Source organism: Oncorhynchus mykiss, chromosome 9, assembly GCF_013265735.2.
Source record: "Oncorhynchus mykiss isolate Arlee chromosome 9, USDA_OmykA_1.1, whole genome shotgun sequence".
NCBI lineage: Eukaryota > Metazoa > Chordata > Actinopteri > Salmoniformes > Salmonidae > Oncorhynchus > Oncorhynchus mykiss.
Genome location: NC_048573.1, coordinates 20,359,604 through 20,380,676, shown reverse-complemented (window position 1 = coordinate 20,380,676; position 21,073 = coordinate 20,359,604). Strand labels below are relative to the sequence as shown.

At 45.2% G+C, this 21,073-nt stretch overlaps 1 protein-coding gene across 2 annotated transcripts in view; it reads left to right on the top strand.

Moving 5' to 3' along the window:
* The window catches only part of si:ch73-335l21.1 (insulin receptor substrate 1-B), a 56,008-nt gene that overhangs the window by 26,734 nt on the left and 8,201 nt on the right, over positions 1-21,073 (top strand). Inside the window, exon 4 of one of the 2 annotated variants that reach the window (XM_036987547.1) lies at positions 5,639-5,708. The exons of the other annotated variant lie outside the window; for it this stretch is intronic. Within the exon in view, the coding sequence (XP_036843442.1) occupies positions 5,639-5,679 (41 nt within the window). The 3' untranslated portion in view covers positions 5,680-5,708. The remainder of the gene's footprint in view (positions 1-5,638; positions 5,709-21,073) is intronic. 2 annotated transcript variants of the gene reach the window in all.

Here is a 21,073-nt window from a genome sequence, read left to right as displayed (position 1 = left end):
GCCTGAGCTGGCTCATTAGAGAATCCCGGCTTCCCTGACTTAGCCTGAGCTGGCTCATTAGAGAATCCCGTCTTCCCTGACTTAGCCTGAGCTTGCACATTAGAGAATCCCATCTTCCCTGACTTAGCCTGAGCTGGCTCATTAGAGAATCCCGTCTTCCCTGACTTAGCCTGAGCTGGCTCATTTGAGAATCCCGTCTTCCCTGACTTAGCCTGAGCTGGCTCATTAGAGAAGCCCGTCTTTCCTAACTTGGCCTGAGCTGGCTCATTAGAGAAGCCTGTCTTTCCTAACTTGGCCTGAGCTGGCTCGTTAGAGAAGCCCGACCACTGTATCTGTATAGATAGACCCCAGTTAAACCCTGAGTGGGGATTTATAAGCCGATACTAACTATTAAAGTACTGAGTGGTGGAGCGTTAGCACTAGCTAGCCTTCACACTGTGGGCCTTTATGGAGGATTTTAGCCCTCTACAGTGGGTTCTTATTGGGAACATGTTAGCATGGTCGCGTAAGCCAGGCAGCATGGGGCAGAATGTTACACGTTGGCTGTGAATGTGGAGAGGGGGCCAGCGTTTCACTAACTCACACTGCTCCCAAATGCCTCTGTACAGTGACCCCTCCTCTCTTCATCCCTCCAGTCCATTCCGCCTCCCCCTTTTTCCTTCTCCAATAAATGATCCTTTTGTTCGGGTGTTTCTGCCGTGGTAGGTTGCCAGCTCCCTTCAGCTGGGCCAGGCTGGACTGAACTGAACTGAGCTCCCCCCTCTCCCCTTAAACGTGTTTTCGCTCTCTCTCTCGTCCCAACCTCTCTCTCATCTCTTTCTCTCCTTTCTCTGTGTCTCCTCTTCTAATCTTCTTTCTTCTGTCTTGTATCCTCTTTCTGCTCTTTCTCTTCTCCCCCTCTTTCTCTCCTCTCTGTCTCTCTCTGCTCTTCTCTTCCCCCCTCTTTCTCTCCTCTCTCTCTTTCTGCTCTTCTCTACTCCCCCCTTTCTCTCCTCTCTCTCTTTCTGCTCTTTCTCTTCTCTCTCTTTCTGCTCTTCTCTTCTCCCCCTCTTTCACTTCTGCCTCTTTCTGCTCTGCTCTTCTCTCCCTCTCTTTCTCTCCTCTGTCTCTTTCTGCTCTTCTCTTCTCCCCCTCTCTTTCTCTCCTCTGTCTGTCTCTTTCTCGTCTCCCCCTCCTCTCTCTGTCTCTTTCTCGTCTCCCCCTCCTCTCTCTGTCTCTTTCTTTTCCTTCCCTCTGTTTTCCCATTGTGTCTCGCTCCGTCCCGGAACGATGAGAGAAGGCAGATAAAAATAGATTTTGGGAGTGCATGGGAAGTACCCCTCTTATGGAGGAAAGAGGAAAGCGACTAGGATAGAGAGAACGAATGCCAGATAGGAATAGAATGAGAGCCAGTGTGAATGAAGTGTGAAGAACCCAAAAGTACAGACTGATCCGTGGATTACGACGTGGTATGGAAGCAATTATTAGTCTCGTCTGTGCATTTATGTAGGCCTAAGATTTTAGGTAAACTAACTCTGGTCCATGGTAATTGTGGGGATTTCTTTCTGGCAAGCTCCAGCATGTGCGGGTGTGTGTGTGTGCGTGTGGTGGGGTGGGTGGGTGGGGGGTGTGGAGGACTTGTTTAACTATACTTGTGGGGACCAGAAGAGTAAACTAACAAAGATCGGACCAACTGGGAGGCATTTTGTTAGTCCCTACAAGGTGAAGTGTTATTTTGAAGGCGTTAAGGTTAGAATTAGTGTTAGGGTTAGAATTAGAATTAGGTTATAGGCACTAGGGTTAGGGTTAGGGTTAGGTTTAGTTAGGTTTAGGGTTAGGTTTAGAGTTAGCGTTAGGGAAAATAGGATGTTGAATGGGAATGAATTGTGTCTCCCAACAAGGTTAGTTATACAAGACTGTGTGTGTGTGTGTGTGTGTGTGTGTGTGTGTGTGTGTGTGTGTGTGTGTGTGTGTGTGTGTGTGTGTGTGTGTGTGTGTGTGTGTGTGTGTGTGTGTGTGTGTGTGTGTGTGTGTGTGTGTGTGAGAGAGAGTGTGTGTTTGTGAGAGTGTGTGTGAGAGGCTGTCTGTTTATGTAGAGTTTATTCGTGGGTGTGTACGTCATGTGTAGTGTACAGTGCACACGACTGCATGCCTGTGACCGTTTATGTGTTTTTTAATGGGAGCTTTAAATTATTTAGATGGGAAGTGCACTGTGAACACGTGGTCCCTCCAGAAACACACACATCTGTGTTTAGGGTTACCTCATACTTATGTATGTTTCAACTACGGTGTCCTGCACATATGCTTCGTCAAAAAGGAGAAAGGCGATTTGGATGGTTGGGGCAAGTGCATGTGTTTACCAATGAGTGATGTGAAGTGGTTTTCCTGTGAAGTCAGATGGTGGAAATCCAATCCCCCTGTAGGCCATGCCAACATGTTTCAGGAAGACCATGTGACACTCTATTAGCCGTCTCACCACCATGCCTCGGGCTGCCCCTCTAACCTCCACATTACAACGGTTCATAATGTACCTCGATCCTTGGTCATTTGAAAAAGGCGACCTATGCTAAACTGACACCTAGCCCCTAAACCGACACCTACCCCCTACCCCCTAAACCGACACCTAGCCTCTACCCCCTAAACCGACACCTAGCCCCTACCCCCTTAAACCGACACCTAGCCCCTACCCCCTAAACCGACACCTAGCCCCTACCCCCTAAACTGACACCTAGCCCCTACCCCCTAAACCGACACCTAGCCCCTACCCCCTGAACCGACACCTAGCCCCTCCCCTTTCCCTACCCCCTAAACCGACACCTAGCCCCTCCCCTTTCCCTACCCCCTAAACCGACACCTAGCCCCTCCCCTTTCCCCTACCCCCTAAACCGACACCTAGCCCCTACCCCCTAAACCGACACCTAGCCCCTACCCCCTAAACCGACACCTAGCCCCTACCCCCTAAACCGACACCTAGCCCCTACCACCTAAACCAACACCTAGCCCCTACCCCCTGAACTGACACCTAGCCCCTTCCCTCCTAAACCGACACCTAGCCCCTCCCCTTCCCCTACCCCCTAAACCGACACCTAGCCCCTCCCCTTTCCCCTACCCCCTAAACCGACACCTAGCCCCTACCCCCTAAACCGACACCTAGCCCCTACCACCTAAACCGACACCTAGCCCCTCCCCTTTGCCCTACCCCCTAAACCGACACCTAGCCCCTCCCCTGTCCCCTACCCCCTAAACTGATGCCTAGCCCCTATCCCAGGTCCCTAGCCCCTATCCCGGGTCCCTACACCGAGCCCCTATCCCGGGTCCCTAGCCCCTACACCTAGCCCCTATCCCCGGTCCCTAGCCCCTACACCTAGCCCCTATCCCGGGTCCCTAGCCCCTACACCTAGCCCCTATCCCTGGCCCCTAGCCCCTACACCTAGCCCCTATCCCGGGTCCCTAGCCCCTATCCCGGGTCCCTAGCCCCTACACCTAGCCCCTATCCCCGGACCCTATACTAAGCCCCTACCCCAGGCCCCCTAGCCCCTATCCAGGGTCCCTAGCCCTTACACCTAGCCCCTATCCCATATCCCTAGCCCCTACACCTATCCCGGGTCCCTAGCCCCTACACCTAGCCCCTATCCCGGGTCCCTAGCCCCTACACCTAGCCCCTATCCCAGGCCCCTATACCAAGCCCCTATCCCAGGCCCCTATACCAAGCCCCTACCCCAGGCCCCCTAGCCCCTACACCTGGCCCCTACCCTTTTAGCCTTTAATAGTTGCCTCCAACTACTGACGTAGGATCCGATACTTTGCAATCTTTTCAATTCAATAAATCTTTTTAAGTCTCTGAAGGGGCAGCATAAAAACTCAGGATTAGTGAGAAACAAAAAATCATGACCTACTTACTTATATGATCTCGGTCCCTGCATTTTCATAGCCTGTCATAGTGGTATACACACCAGTCGCATGGCACTGTCCTGTATCGCTCTGTAATGCTGTAGTGCCTCCTGGCAAGCCTAAGGGCGACATGGCATGTTGGCACCTCCTCAATGCCCCATGCCAACTGTGGAACTTCTGGAGAGGTGCTTAACCAGCCATGGGCACCACTTGCTCTGGGGCACACGACACACACACAACACACCACACCACACACGGACGCACATATACACACACCGTTGGGACTCGGGAGGAAGGGAAAAATAAGAACCCATTCACCCAATTCTACTGCTCTCACTCACACACACACACACACACACACACACACACACACACACACACACACACACGTCTGGCCTCTGTTCTGTGGTGGCTGCTCTCCCAGTGGTAAGTGCTGCAGTGAGTGATGGAGTAAAGTTGAGCCGAGGCGGTTTAGAAGTATTTAATCCGTCTCACCCCTCCTCACCCCACCCTCTTCATCCTTGTTGTTGGAGTTATATTACAAACACACACACATACAGTACATACACACATACAGTACATACACACATACACACATACAGTACATACACACATACAGTACATACACACATACACACATACAGTACATACACACATACAGTACATACACACATACACACATACAGTACATACACACATACAGTACATACACACATACAGTACATACACACATACAGTACATACACACATACAGTACATACACACACACACACACACACACACACATACAGTACATACACACATACAGTACATACACACATACAGTACATACACACACACACGCATACAGTACATACACACGTACACACACACATACAGTACATACACACATACAGTACATACACACATACAGTACATACACACACACATACAGTACATACACACATACAGTACATACACACATACAGTACATACACACATACACACATACAGTATATACACACATACACACATACAGTACATACACACATACACACATACAGTACATACACACATACAGTACATACACACACACACACATACAGTACATACACACATACAGTACATACACACACACACACACACACACACACACACACACATACAGTACATACACACATACATACATACAGTACATACACACATACAGTACATACACACACACACACACACACACATACACACATACAGTACATACACACATACAGTACATACACACATACAGTACACACACACATACAGTACATACACACATACAGTACATACACACATACACACACAAACCCTTTTTCTTTCTGTCCGTCTGTCACTCACTCTTTTGCTCTCACACGCACACACACACACACACCTTGACACCACACACTGAACAAGTCTACTCTGTCATTGAATCCCTGACCTGAAACCATAGCCAGGCGAGGCCTATTTATATGCCTCCAGTATTTTCACTATCCTTTTGTACTTGTTGGATGACTGCAGTCAGTTCATAGCTTATTTTTTACTTGGTACAGATGTAGGATCTTAATTTGATCACCCTGCTGCGGGAGTACTTTCCTTGCAATGCAGCACATGTTAAACGTGAAGGTGTATTTGAGGTTTAAAAAGGCTTCTGAAATTTGTAATTTTCAAGTTTAAATTTCAGACTTGATTTTCCCTTCAACATGTATCAACCCCTACAAAAAAATGGCATTAATTATAATGCACAAAGTAATTCACATTTCTGTTTCTGCAGGATTATTTGCCTTCGACATCTATAATAAGATGGTTGGATAGATGCAGTGCCTATTCGAGTATATGACCAGGTATGACATTCAGTACAGTTAGTCACACAGTTGCCGCGGGTGCCATCTTGACAGGGAAATTATGAAGAGATGTTCGTAACTTCTCAACGTGACGCTACTCAAAAGGACTTAGAGAAACTGAACTGTAAATGAAGTGTTACAGAGTGTTGAACATTAGGCAACATCCTGCCAATTGCGTCATATGTATCAGTAACTGCCTTCTCATGGATGCTGCAGATTATAATGAAATTCATTCTGCTACAGATATTGTGTGGCATGGTCAGTTTGATGAGAACATTTTTCCACTGTGAAAAGTGACTTTCTACTATTAGCTCTATGCTATATCTACTTCTACGAGAGAGAGAGAGAACCCTGGAGATCCTTCTGGACCCTCAGATCCAGTTGATCCCCCCTCAGCCTATGTTAGGTCAGGATGTGAGCTATGCTATGGACACAGCCCTAGTCTAGACCAGACCTAGGTTCAAATACATGTGTATTTGAGTATCTGCCACGCTCCCCAGCATCGCACACTCCTGCCACCATCATTACATACACCTGCCCCCCCGTCACGCGCATCAACGATTATTGGACTCACCTGGACTCAATCACCTCTGTCATTTCCTCCCCTATATCTGTCTGGTTTCCCGTTCTGTTCCCTGCTTCAGCGTTGTTGTCGTATGTTCTTGTTTACCCATGTGCCAACGCTTCGCCTGTCTTGTTACCTGCCTGTTCCTGATTAAATGTTGACTCCCCGTATCTGCTTCTCATCTCCGGCGTCGGTCCTTACAGTACCTGGTATTTCAAATAGTTATTTTTGCAAAAAACAGCCACTTTTATTTAAGTAATGGTTATTTGTAAAAAGTAAATAGTCTACCAAATACTATTTTCAAATACCTGGGTTAAATACCTGGGTTAAATACATGGGTTAAATACATGGGTTAAATACATGGGAGTCTATTTGAGTCAGTGTATTTGAGTATCGACAGGGTAGCCTAGTGGTTACAGTGTTGGACTAGTAACTGGAAGGTTGCAAGTTCAAACCCCTGAGCTGACAAGGTACAAATCTGTTGTTCTGCACCTGAACAGACAGTTAACCCACTGTTCCTAGGCCGTCATTGAAAATAAGAATTTGTGACTTGCCTAGTTAAATAAAGGTTAAATAAAAAATCCACATTTACTTCCAAATACATTAAAATAGATAATTGAAAATAGTTACTTTGAATTGATGTGAAAGTTAGCCTAATTCAGATATTTGAAGGTCTGGTCTAAATATAGGACAAATAGCATTTTCTTAAGACTATTTATTTATTTATTTTACTAGGCAAGTCAGTTAAGAAAATATTCTTGTTTTCAATGGCGGCCTTAGAACAGTGTGTTAACTGCCTTGTTCAGGGGCAGAACGACAGATTTGTACCTTGTCAGCTCGGGGGTTTGAATTTGCAACCTTCTGATTGCTAATCCAATGCTCTAACCACTAGGCTACCCTGCCGCCCCACGATGAAGTGAGTTTTCCATTTGTATCTACAGTTGAAGTTGGAAGTTTACATACCTTAGCCAAATACATTTAAACTCAGTTTTTCACAATTCTTGACATGTCACGTTCTGACACCTTAGTTCCTTTGTTTTGTCTTTTGTTTTAGTATTCTCAGGGCGTGAGTTGGGTGGGTTGTCTATGTTAGTTTGTCTATGATTTTCTATTTCTGTGTTTGGCCTGGTATGGTTCTCAATCAGAGGCAGCTGTCAATCGTTGTCCCTGATTGAGAACCATATTTAGGTAGCCTGTTTTCCATTGTGTTTTGTGGGTGGTTGTTTTCAGTCTTTGTGTGTCTGCACCAGACAGAACTGTTTCGTTGTTGTTTTGTTATTCGGTGTTCAGTTTACTTTATTAAAAAGATGAACACGTACCACGCTGCACATTGGTCCTCACCTTCTTCCACCGACGACGGCCGTTACATGACATTTAAGTTTACCAACACTCAATTAGTATTTGGTAGCATTGTCTTTAAATTGTTTCACTTGGGTCAAACGGTTCCAGTAGTCTTCCACAAGCTTCTCACAATAAGTTGGGTGAATTTTGGCCCATTCCTCCTGACAGAGCTGGTGCAACTGAGTCAGGTTTGTAGGCCTCCTTGCTCACACACACTTTTTCAGTTCTGCCCACAAACTTTCTAGGGGATTGAGGTTAGGGCTTTGTGATGGCCACTCCAATACCTTGACTTTGTTGTCCTTAAGCGATTTTGCCACAACTTTGGAAGTATGCTTGGGGTCAATGTCCATTTGGAAGACCCATTTGACTTCCTGACTGACGTCTTGAGACGTTGCTTCAATATATCCACATCATTCTCCTGCCTCATGATGCCATCTATTTTGTGAAGTGCACCAGTCTCTCCTGCAGTAAAGCACCCCCACAACATGATGCTGCCACCCCTGTGCTTTACGGTTGGAATGGTGTTCTTCGGCTTGCACGCCTCCCCCTGTTTCCTCCAAACATAATGATGGTCATTATGGCCAGACAGTTCTTTTTTTATTTCATCATACCAGAGGACATTTCTCCTAAAAGTACGATCTTTGTCCCCATTTGCAGTTGTAAACCGTAGTCTGGCTTTTTCATGATGGTTTTGGAGCAGTGGGTTCTTCCTTGCTGAGCGGCCTTTCAGGTTATGTCGATATAGGACGCGTTTTACTGTGGATATAGATACTTTTGTACCTGTTTCCTCCAGCATCTTCACAAGGTCCTTTGCTGTTGTTCTGGGATTGATTTCACTGTTTTGCACCAAAGTACGCTCATCTCTAGGAGACAGAACACGTCTCCTTCCTGAGCGATATGACGGCTGCGTGGTCCCATGGCGTTTATACTTGCGTACTATTGTTTGTACAGATGAATGTGGTACCTTCAGGCTTTTGGAAATTGCTCCCAAGGATGAACCAGACTTGAGGAGGTCTACAATTTTTTTGCTGAGGTTTTGGCTGATTTTTGATTTTCCCATGATGTCATGCAAAGAGGCACTGAGTTTGAAAGTAGGCCTTGAAATTCATCCACAGGTACACCTCCAATTGACTCAAATTATGTCAATTAGCCTATCAGAAGCTTCTGAAGTCATGACACCATTTTCTGGAATTTTACAAGCTGTTTAAAGGCACAGTCAACTTAGTGTATGTAAACTTCTGACCCACTGGAACTGCGATACAGTGAATTATAAGTGCAATAATCTGTCTGTAAACAATTGTTGGAAAAATTACTTGTGTCATGCACACAGTAGATGTCCTAACCAACTTGCCAAAACTATAGTTTGTTAACAAGAAATGTGTGGAGTGGTTGAAAAACTAGTTTTAATTAGTCCAACCTAAGTGTATGTAAACTTCCGACTTCAACTGTACATGTTTGGCAGAATTGGCCTGGGATTTCCAGTGTATTATAAATGTATTATAAATGCTGCATTATATAGGGCCCTATAAAACCTGTGGCAGGTTTCCACCCTAAAACTCACCCTTTTTTTATAGAACATCCAATCTTGTTGTTTGTCCACAAGAATGCTTAAACAAACATCAGGGTACCACTTGAGGTCTGGGGAAAATCTCTCATTTGTGGTGTTGTTGTCCTTTTAATGCATGTGTGCACCAGCCATAGACTGTTGTTTGGCCAGCTGTGTTTCTGTAGCCCTCATGTGAATGCAGAGTTTGCAAAACAAATTGCGACTGGATTGATGCAAATAATCATGATATAATGAATTAACATTTCATTGAGAAGATTTTGGGGGATAGCCTTTCTATCTACCAGCAGATGGTTATTGTTAGCATTATCGCTAACGGATACACAAAGTGAGGACTAGACATACACAACACACAGACAGTGACATTCCTCCCACTGGGCACAGACTGGTTGAATCAACGTTGTTTCCACGTCATTTCAATGAAATTCCGTTGAACCCACGTGGAATAGACGTTGAATTGTCACCTGTGCCCAGTGGGCTGTGTCGTTTCAGAAAGTTCTAGGAAAATACGAATCGCTCATGCATTTTGTTCATGTCTTCTGATTATCTTCGGCAAATGAATGCATTTCTAATGAGTTCAATTCAGTAAGTTGAATTCGTACTAAGTTCAATACTTTTTTTTTTACGTTATTGAATTCCGTTTGAATGTCTGGATTCCGTGATTCTCTGCAGATTTTATGGAGCCCTGATTATATAGCCTCTATGTATTTGTAATGTAGTGGAACGCAACCCAGCTCAACCAGTCTTCCTGTGCTAGTTTTATTCATGTTTGGGCTTGTACGTCTGTCCTATTGACATATACTAGTGCTGTACTGCCCTCCATAACTCATTGGCTAGTAGCTACATCACTCTACACAGCTAGTGGTCTCACGGTGCGGATACGTTTGTTACGCTCTTTGTATGAAACTGTGTCAAGGATATATTTCAGAAACAAGCCATCTTGTTCAGACTTGAAGGGGTGGGATGATTTCTCGGTGCACACTGACCCTGAGCACCACATTCCACTCGAGTGACATCATCTTTGTGCGCCAGAGCAGAATATGTCAGTTGTCTAATAACACCATGTTGTTATGATGCCATGAGTCCAGCTGTATGTTAGTTAGTGGAAGTAGCTCAATTTAATACCCCTACATGGGTGAATCCCGACCCAACTCATAACCCCTGGGGGCTGGGTGATGTAACCACACACAGGTGTGTACACACACACACACACACACACACACACACACACACACACACACACACACACACACACACACAGCTTTCCACTATACTGTAGGGGGAGTGATGAAAGAGACACAGCAAAGCATGCGGGCCAGCAGAGGGGGACAATAAAAGCAGAAATGACATGTTTGGGCTGTGTCACAGTAATGTCCCCTGGAGTCACCTGTGACCTACTTTACTCGTGTTAATGGTGTCACTTGTGTGTGTGTGTGTGTCCTTTAAAAGTTGTGTGTGTTGCGTCAGTCTGTGCCCGAGGTAGTGGCTCACGCAGCCTAATATCCCATTGACCACAGAGAGAGAGGAAACGGAAGGATCTGGTTCTTTAAAAGGAGGAATAGAGACCGAATCCCTCATTGAGAGAGAGAGAGAGAGAGAGAGAGAGAGAGAGAGAGAGAGAGAGAGAGATTTAGCATGAACAGGGCTATCTTCCATTCTATCCACATTCAGTTACAGCATATATGGTTTCATTTTCCTTGTCAGTTAGAATGTCTTCTATTCTTCTATTCTGTAATATTCTGTGTTATCTTTCTGTTCCATTCTATTCCCTACTGTATGTTGTAGTGTATGAGGCCAGTGGTTGAATGGAACCCATTGTGATTGCCTGTGTCCGTTTTGTTGCCCCTCCTCTCTCTCTACCTCTCTACCTCTACCTCTCTCTACTTCCCTCTACCTCTCTCTACCTCTACCTCTCTCTACCTCCCTCTACCTCTCTCTACCTCTACCTCTCTCTACCTCTCTCTACCTCCCTCTACCTCTACCTCTCTCTACCTCTACCTCTACCTCTCTCTACCTCTACCTCTCTCCACCTCCCTCTACCTCCCTCTACCTCTACCTCTCTCTACCTCTACCTCTCTCTACCTCTACCTCTCTCTACCTCCCTCTACCTCTCTCTACCTCTACCTCCCTCTACCTCTCTCTCTCGCTCTCTCTCTACCTCCCTCTACCTCTACCTCTCCCTCTCTCTCTACCTCCCTCTACCTCTCTCTACCTCTACGTTGGTTATATTTACTATAGCCGTCCTGACATTGATTTCATTTTGGTGGACTTCAAAAGGCTGTTTTATTGCCTACTGTGGACAGTCAGCGGTGTTAGCCTTAGTGGAGCGCTACACTTGACTTGGTGAGACAGACTGAGGTTGTACAGGAACAAATATTGAAAGGAGGGAGGTAGAGAGGGATAGGTTTTTTTGGACTTTGATTTTAGCCCTCAGGGGAGGAAGTAGGTTTAGTTTAGCTCCGTTTCCTTGGCGATGCTAATGAAAGAAATACAAATAAAGTATTTATTTCTCGCTCTCGCTCTCTGTCTCTCGCTCTCTCTCGCTCTCTCTCTCTCACTCTCTGTCTCTGTCGCTCTCTTTCTTGCTCACTTTCCCTCTCTCTCTCGCTCTCTCTGTCTCTCTCTCTGTCTCTCTCTCTCTCTCTCTCTCTCTGTCTCTCTCTCTGTCTCTCTCGCTCTCTCTGTCTCTCTCTGTCTCTCAATCCCTCTGTCTCTCTCGCTCTCTCTGTCTCTCTCGCTGTCTTTCTCGCCCTCTGTCTCTCTCGCTCTCTCTCTCGCTGTCTTTCTCGCCCTCTGTCTCTCTCGCTCTCTCTGTCTCTCTCGCTGTCTTTCTCGCCCTCTGTCTCTCTTTTTTCCCTTCCTGCTCTTTCTCTTTTTTCACCCTTTCTTTCTCTCCCTCTTCTTGCCTTCTCTTCTCCCGTTCGTCCTCTCTTTCACCACCCTTCTATCAGTTACCTCTCCATGGTATCCTACCAGTCTCGCCCTTCTATCTCTCCTTCTCTCACTCCCCTCTGTCCAATCTCTTCCACGCATCTCCCATCTTCCCATTTGTTTGTGTCCTCAGTTCCGTTCTGCAAGTGCACGCACACACACACACACACACACACACACACACACTCACATTCACACTTGGCTTTCCTGTTTGGTGGTAGATTGCCGATAGTGCTGGGGAATGGTGTGTGTGTGCATGTGAGCATAGCATGTGTGCTGTGTGTCAGTAGATGACCTTTTGTGTGCGTGTGTGTGACTTTGTTGTTTATGGGGGTCATAGTGAGAGACCTGACTATCTTCATTCCTATGCTAGAGAGCGAGAGTCAGAGAGAGAGGGGGGGGGGTGCTTACGTCCACGGATGACTGGAGTAAGGGATGACAGATCAGGTGCATGTGTATGCATTGCAAGTGTGTGTTATGCAAGCTTGTCGTGATGGTGTGTTTGTTGTTGAGTAAGTCCAGCAGGAATAGTTCAGTGGCCTATATGGTAACAGACAGTCCCATCCCTTAGTACACCAGTATATCACGTTCACTCACTGAATAATAGTGCATTAGTTACACAGGCACACACACACATACATGTTCCCTGTCCGTTTGCCAGTCTGGTTGACTCTAATGGGGAGATCCAATGACTAAGTAGGCTAGTCGTGTTTTGAATTCTCAGTGCTTTATTCAAATGCTTTGACGAACACACACACACGCGCGCGCGGCGCTAAGAGAAAAAGGTCTTCTTGGCAGTCAAACCAGTCAATGGGGCGCCAGACAAGTTTGCGAAAGAGTGTGTGCGTGTGTGTATGTGTGTGTGTGTGTGTGTGTGTGTGTGTTCCTCAAATAAAATTGTCATAAAAAAAGTTGTTACGTTTTAATAAGCTCTCAGGTCGCTGTGTTTATGTACACACGTGGTCGGGGCTCCTCTCGCCTTCACTAGGGAAGGGCTCAGACTGGTCTGGAAGCCAATCAAATCACAGGAAAAAGGGATAGCCAAAAAGCCTATCCCCTAATGCCCTAAGGCCTCAGCCAGGCTCAAGTCTGCAGAAGGCCTTAAGACTGCTTTCCTGGCAGTAGACCCACTCGCTCTCTCCTCTCTCCAGGCGTTGATGTGCTCCCTCTCTATTTATCTTTCTCTATTTCTCTCCCTCTCTTCCTCCCTCCCTCTCTCTAATTCCCCCCCTCTTTCTTCTTATGATCATGTTTGTGGTTTAAGGAGCGAGTGTGTTTGTTTGTGGTTATGTGTGTGGGTGGTTGTGTGTGGACGGAAGAGGGTTTCTCTCTCTTTTTCACTCTCCATGACACACGCCCTCTTTCGTGCATTTCCTCTCATTCTTTCTCTCGCTCTCCTTGTTTTTGCCATTTTGTTTCTTTTTGGCTTAGTCTTTCTTCCATTCTCTCCCTCTTTCTCTACCACTTTCTCTCTCATGTTGCGTTCTCGCCGTCCTATGCTCATGAACTCTCTCCCCCTCTTGCTCCCATCAATCTCTCTCTCTCTCATAGCTCGCTCTCTCTAACTGGGTTTGTCTGTAAAGAGCTTTGTGCCAATGGGCGTTCCAGAACACTAAGCTGATTACTGTCTGCTAATGAGACAGTTCTCACATGGGGGAGGGGGGACTGGTGTGTGTGTGTGTGTGTGTCACAGACTTGGGTCAATGCTGAGGCAGAGGGTCTCATTTGTCAGTGGGTATGATGAGTGATGTGTAAAGGCCACATATGGGGTCAGGGGTTATTATTTTGCAAAAAATGGTTTTATTTCACCGCAAGTCAGTTAAGAACAAATTCTTATTTACAATGACGGCCTAGGAACAGCGGGTCAACTGCGTGGTTCATGGGGCAGAACGGCATATTTTTATGTTGTCAGCTCTGGGGTTTGATCGAGCAACCTTTCGGTTACTGGCCCGACGCTCTAACCACTAGGTTTCCTGCCATCCCAGGTTATAGTGCATGTAGAGGATCATCCCAGGGTGACACAGAGGGGATGTGATGTTGAAGGGGTCAGGTTAGTAATATTGGATCAGATGGCGACTGTGTGTTTGCTGATTCACACACACACGCAAACTTTCTTAGACCAGCTCTCAGGGCAAAGACTGGTTCAATCATGTAGAGACAGAAGAACAAAACTGATTCAGCTAGACAGCTGAGTTATGTCATCAATGTGCCAGAGGGCAGGCAGAGGTAATGGACAGCGAGAGGAGAGGAAGTTGCTTGCTCTTTCTCTCACTGTGGTGCTTGTTATCGTCGTCAACCTTCAAGGCTTCTGCCACTGAAACAGAAAGAAAGTCCCTGCAGAAATGTCACGGACACTCTGGGGAGTGTGTCTTGGTGGAGGCTGTGAGGAGAGAAGAGACAACCAATGTGCTAGTTACAGCATCAGAGCGCTCTGGAAAGACAGCAGAGAGTGGAAAGGCAGTTTGCTAGTTACAGCATCAGAGCGCTCTGGAAAGACAGCAGAGAGTGGAAAGGCAGTTTGCTAGTTACAGCATCAGAGCGCTCTGGAAAGACAGCAGAGAGTGGAAAGGCAGCAGAGAGTGGAAAGGCAGCAGAGAGTGGAAAGACAGCAGAGAGTGGAAAGACAGCAGAGAGTGGAAAGACAGTGTGCTAGTTACAGCATCAGCACGCGCTCTGGAAAGACAGCAGAGGTGGAAAGGCAGCAGAGAGTGGAAAGGCAGCAGAGAGTGGAAAGACAGCAGAGAGTGGAAAGACAGCAGAGAGTGGAAAGACAGCAGAGAGTGGAAAGGCAGCAGAGAGTGGAAAGGCAGCAGAGAGTGGAAAGGCAGCAGAGAGTGGAAAGGCAGCAGAGAGTGGAAAGACAGCAGAGAGTGGAAAGACAGCAGAGAGTGGAAAGACAGCAGAGAGTGGAAAGGCAGCAGAGAGTGGAAAGACAGCAGAGAGTGGAAAGGCAGTTTGCTAGTTACAGCATCAGCGCGCGCTCTGGAAAGACAGCAGAGAGTGGAAAGACAGCAGAGTGGAAAGACAGCAGAGAGTGGAAAGGCAGTTTGCTAGTTACAGCATCAGCGAGCGCTCTGGAAAGACAGCAGAGAGTGGAAAGGCAGTTTGCTAGTTACAGCATCAGCGACCGCTCTGGAAAGACAGCAGAGAGTGGAAAGGCAGTTTGCTAGTTACAGCATCAGCGAGCGCTCTGGAAAGGCAGCGGGAGAGTGGAAAGGCAGCAGAGAGTAGAAAGGCAGTTTGCTAGTTACAGCAACTGCCATTTAGAAAGTTTGAGGTGAAGGAGAAAGTGTGGTGGAACAAGTATTGTTAGCATTGTTAAATATCTTGCTAGCTGGATCGAATTCTCTGTTAGCTAGCCAGAGAAATGTTGAGCAACATTAGCCAACTTAACTGATCAAATAATTGAGTTTATGGTGTGAAAATTAGCTGTCTAATAAAGTCAGGCAGCTAACATTAGCTACCTAACGTTACAACATCAGATGAGCTAACGTTAGTAACCTAACCAATTCGCTATAGTATTAACTGTTAACGTTATACGACTCCTTGCCGTTCCTCAAGTTATAACGCGTTAACGTTAGTTGCTTACTGAACCTTGGCAATCTGTGTGAAATGTTAACTAGCTAATGTTTTCCCTCTACAGTATGTGGTTAATTTTCAGAATGAGAGAATTAGGTGAAAATGATGCGTTGCTTGTTAAACAAGTGGTTTCAGGGATCAAGTGTAGCCGGGCCTGGCTTAAACGGGATGCCTCTATAGAGGTGAAAGGAACGCAACACACTTTCCCTCTTTTTCAGTCAGTGGATAAAAGGGGTATGCCAGGTGTCCTCTCTGCCTGAAAGAGATCCGTTATGCCAACAAAGGGTATCATGCTCTGCTGGCACATTGTAGAACAGATGTCCGCAGGCAGAAAGTGTACAATGTAATAATGTGGAGTGCAGCCCAAATATATTGTATGTGTTGTGTTGAACTTGACAGTAACACATGTGGGTGAGTGAGTGAGGGGGGATTATTACATTTTTTACTCAGTGAATGTTATTTTTGCCCACATGTAGCCTTGTGCACTTGATTGATGTCTACTGTAGTGGCCACTATAATAGAGCAAAAATAGAATGTCTGTTTGTTTCATTCTATTTCTACTTTAAGATGTGTTTTCCCCAAGTGCAATATTTAGATGTGTGTGGTCACAAGCATTCTATTATAAAGGCTGTCATGGCTAACTGAAATATTAGTGGATTGTTTTTTCTCAAGACTTGAGTGTCATTTGCAGTAAAGTCTAGGCAACAAATAACATTGGATTGCTTTCTTTACATTTTGTAGCTGTGAGTTAGGTTCACATTAACCACTTTTTATTTTACACACAGAGACGGATCATGTAGATCATATAATTTGTTGTTTAATTAGTTAAAACCTGCATTTCCCCCTAGCAGGGATGTTTTGCATGTTTCAGGGCAACAAAAGTATCACCTTTTTGGGCCCTGACCAGTTTGCTTCCTTGGTCTCTGTCTCTCTACCATTTGGAACACATCCCATGCCAGTAGGCTTGTGATGCTCAGCGAGCCAGCGTCAGTAATTAGTGTCCGTCACACAATGTTCTCCGCCAGCCGCAGAGAAGCACATAGAACCTAATCTTCGGTGCATTAGGACTTATGAAAGGATTGACTCACCCAGGAATGGAAAGGAAATAACCACTATACTCCCCAATTAAAGAGAGAGAGAGAGAGAGAGCTTACATCCAGTGGAGTGAGGGATGACAGATCAGGAAGACGTGCCACCTCTCCCCTGCTTTGTTTGTTTATCTTTCATTTCATATTCATTTGTCCTTTGTCTAGTCTATCTGTTTCTATTCATCAGCGGCCTCCCGGTGGTAGGCTGGAGTGGTGGGGTTAGGCGTGTTTGTGTACTGTGGTTGTGTGTTTAAGTGGTCCTGGAGTGGCCACGTCTTTTCACACTGAGGTCAACTGCAGATGGATTGAAAAGGCTTTTAGAGTACAACTGGGTATATGTCATATTACCAACCAAAACGCACATCAAGCACCACTGCTGTGCGTCATGTGAGGGTACATTTAAATATGTACTGGTGACTGTGTGCCCGTGGGGTCAGGCAGAGTGGTAACATTTATGCCTGACTGTGTGTTTGTGTCGTTAAGTGCTGTTGGTTGATTATGTGTTTTGTGAAAGATCATGGTGACGTGTGTGTGTGTGTGTGTCGATTGGTCGAAATGTTATGACGTGTATTTTTCCATTTATAGACACATCACGTGTTTTAATCAAATCAACTATATGCACTGAGCTTGTCGGATACTTTAAGCGCACAGTTTGATAATTAAGGCACACAAATGACTAAAGGGAGTCTACAGTGCCTTGCGAAAGTATTCGGCCCCCTTGAACTTTGCGACCTTTTGCCACAGTTCAGGCTTCAAACATAAAGATATAAAACTGTATTTTTTTGTGAAGAATCAACAACAAGTGGGACACAATCATGAAGTGGAACGACATTTATTGGATATTTCAAACTTTTTTAACAAATCAAAAACTTAAAAATTGGGCGTGCAAAATTATTCAGCCCCCTTAAGTTAATACTTTGTAGCACCACCTTTTTATGCGATTACAGCTGTAAGTCGCTTGGGGTATGTCTCTATCAGTTTTGCACATCGAGAGACTGACATTTTTTCCCATTCCTCCTTGCAAAACAGCTCGAGCTCAGTGAGGTTGGATGGAGAGCATTTGTGAACAGCAGTTTTCAGTTCTTTCCACAGATTCTCGATTGGATTCAGGTCTGGACTTTGACTTGGCCATTCTAACACCTGGATATGTTTATTTTTGAACCATTCCATTGTAGATTTTGCTTTATGTTTTGGATCATTGTCTTGTCTTGTCATTGTCTTGGATCATTGTCTTAAGCCTAGCGGTTAAGAGCGTAAACGAAAGGTCGCTGGAACGAATCCCCAACCTGACCAGGTGAAAAATCTTTTGATGTGCCCTTGAGCAAGGCACTTCACCGTAATTGCTCTTGTAAGTTGCTCTGGATAAGAGTGTCTGCTAAATGATTAAAATGTATATAAATTATAAACGTACCAGACAGTGTTGTTGTAATGCTTTTTGTAAAGCCTTTTTTACAGCAAAGACTAAAAACAATTTACGAAATTGAACTGTTTATTACGCTAATTATTCAAGTCGTTTTATTTGATTTTAAAACTGAAATGCTTCATTTGCATTTCGAAACATGAATGACTCATGCTGTGTGATGAAATGAACAAATTAATGATTGATTGATACAGAAGCCTCTACAGGTATTGAAATATAGGCCTAAGTAAGTTATGGTATTAAGACTAAACAGGATGTGCTCTTTGGCCTACAGCTCGATGGTGGTTATACAAGGCTGTTATACCCTGCTTACTAATGATAATGATATGACTTATTATTATAGTAATAGTAACAATAACAATAAGACGGCGGTCAAGAAAAAGGAATGTTATGGCCTCCCGAGTGGCGCAGCGGCCTAAGGCACTACATCACAGTGCTTGGAGCATCACTACTGACCCGGGTTCAATCCTAGGCTGTCACACAAATGTCCGTGACCGGGAGTCCCATAGGGCAGCACACAATTGGCCCAGCTTCGTCCGGGTTAAGGGAGGGTTTGGCTGGGGGGGCTTTACTTGGCTCATCGTGCTCTAGCGACTCCTTGTGGCGCCTGCAGGCTGACTTCGGTCGTCAGTTGTATGGTGTTTCCTCCGACACGTTGGTGCAGCTGGCTTCCGGGTTAAGGAGCGCGGTTTGGTAGGTCATGTTTCGAAGGATGCATGACTCAACCTTTGCCTCCCGAGCCCGTTGGGGAGTTGCAGCAATGAGACAAGATTGAAATTGGGAGAAAAAGGAGCATTATTATTAATATTTTTATTTGTAAAAGTATAAACAACACTAAATAAATTATAAGTAATACCAGAGAGGCTGTTGTAATGAAAAAAAGTGTAAAGCCTTTATTACCACATAGCAAAGATTTAAAAACAGCCGAATTTGGTAAATTGTGGTTGCTCACGGAATCAGTAGGCTATTAAACAAACAGGATCTGTCTTATTTCAGTAGATATACACTACCGTTCAAAAGTTTGGGGTCACTTAGAAATGTCCTTGTTTTTGAAAGAAGAGCACATTTTTTGTCCATTTAAAATAACATCAAATTGATCAGAAAAACAGTGTAGAAGTTGTTAATGTTGGAAATGACTATTATAGCTGGAAACGTCTGATTTTTTATGGAATATCTACATAGGCTCATTATCAGCAACCATCACTCCTGTGTTCCAATGGCACGTTGTGTTAACTAATCCAAGTTTATCATTTTAAAAGGCTAATAGATCATTAGAAAACTCTTTTGCAACTATGGTAATCAGCACAACCGTTTTCAGCTGTGCTAAAGAAGCAATTCAACAGGCCTTCTTTAGACAGGTTTGTGCCTTTCCAAATCATGTCCAATCAATTGAATTCACCACAGGTGGACCATAATCAAGTCGCAAAAACATCTCAAGGATGATCAATGGTAACAGGACGCACCTGGGCTCAATTTCAAGTCTCATAGCAAAGGGTCTGAATACTTATGTAGAGAAGGTATTTCTGTTTTGCATTTTTAATACATTTGCAAACATTCTACAAACCGGTTTACACTTTGTCATTTTGGTGTATTGTGTATAGATTGCTGAGGATTTGTTTTTGTTGAATAAATTATAGAATAAGGCTCTAACAAAATGTGGAAAAGGTCAAGGGGTCTAAACAATTTCCGAATGCACTGTATATTTTTTTGCGGTCGACCAACAGCCTACTGACAAAACAATCAACCTGTCGACTAAATGGGGTCGGCCCTAGTGTGTTTCTTAGTGTGTGTGAGCCAAACGTACGTGTGTGTGTTGGGGACATAGCCTCCTGGGATGGTTAAAAACAGCAGTGTTGCAGACATGCTTTATGACTACAGACAGCTACTGTTACCCTGCTGTCCAGATAGTCCAACTGATCCAACTGGATCCCACCGCTCTCCCTTACACACGACCAGCCAGCAACTCTACTGCTGCTCTCCCCCTCAGCGACACATGTGTCAAACATGCACACACACGCAGACATTCCGGTACAAACACACGCACACACATCAGCTGTCGCTTCACCACAGGGCTCCAAACGCCAACATTTCATTAGGATGAGCAGAGAAAAGAATCTACCATTGTAAGTCTACCAACCTACTTACGTGGGTTGGAGAAATGGATTGAGGTAGGGAGGGTGTTGAGAGCTCTAAAAAAATATGTTCTCTTTTTCTGTTGCCACTGGTGAAGAGAAGGGAAGGAGAGAGCCCCTATGGAGTACCTAGCATTCCCTAGGCTCATGGATAAATATTTGCGGTGCCATGTTGGGCCTGGCTGGCTATCTACCCGCCTCATGCACACACACACACACACTTGTCTTTCACACACACACATACATACACACTTGTCTGTCGCACACACACTCTCTCCTGTGCACCCTGTTTCACAGAACTGCACTCCTCTGAATTAACGTCCTAAGGTTACACATGGTAACTTTAAACACCCCAGGGGGGAGGAAGGAGGGAAGGGGGACTGGATTGATGGGATGCCACTTACATCTCTATTAATAATTACACTGTTTATTATGAGGTCTCAGGACAGGGGTATGATCCGGGCATGTGGGGACACACACACAGACACACCAGTTTCTGCCTCCTGAATCATGGTATGATGTTCGCTAATAAGACGTTTGGTCAGCAGTTTTGTTTTCTCTTTGTCTACATTTCCTAAGAAGTTTGTCAATCAATCCCTTTGGGGCTCTAATCTAGTAACCAATATTTCTGACTTTGAGAAATCTGTTTTGGTGAAACAAAGAAACAGGGGATGTGAAATAGCCTTCGAGGTACATGTTTTTCTTAGCCACAAATCTAGGATCAGATTACCCTCCCCTAACCTCA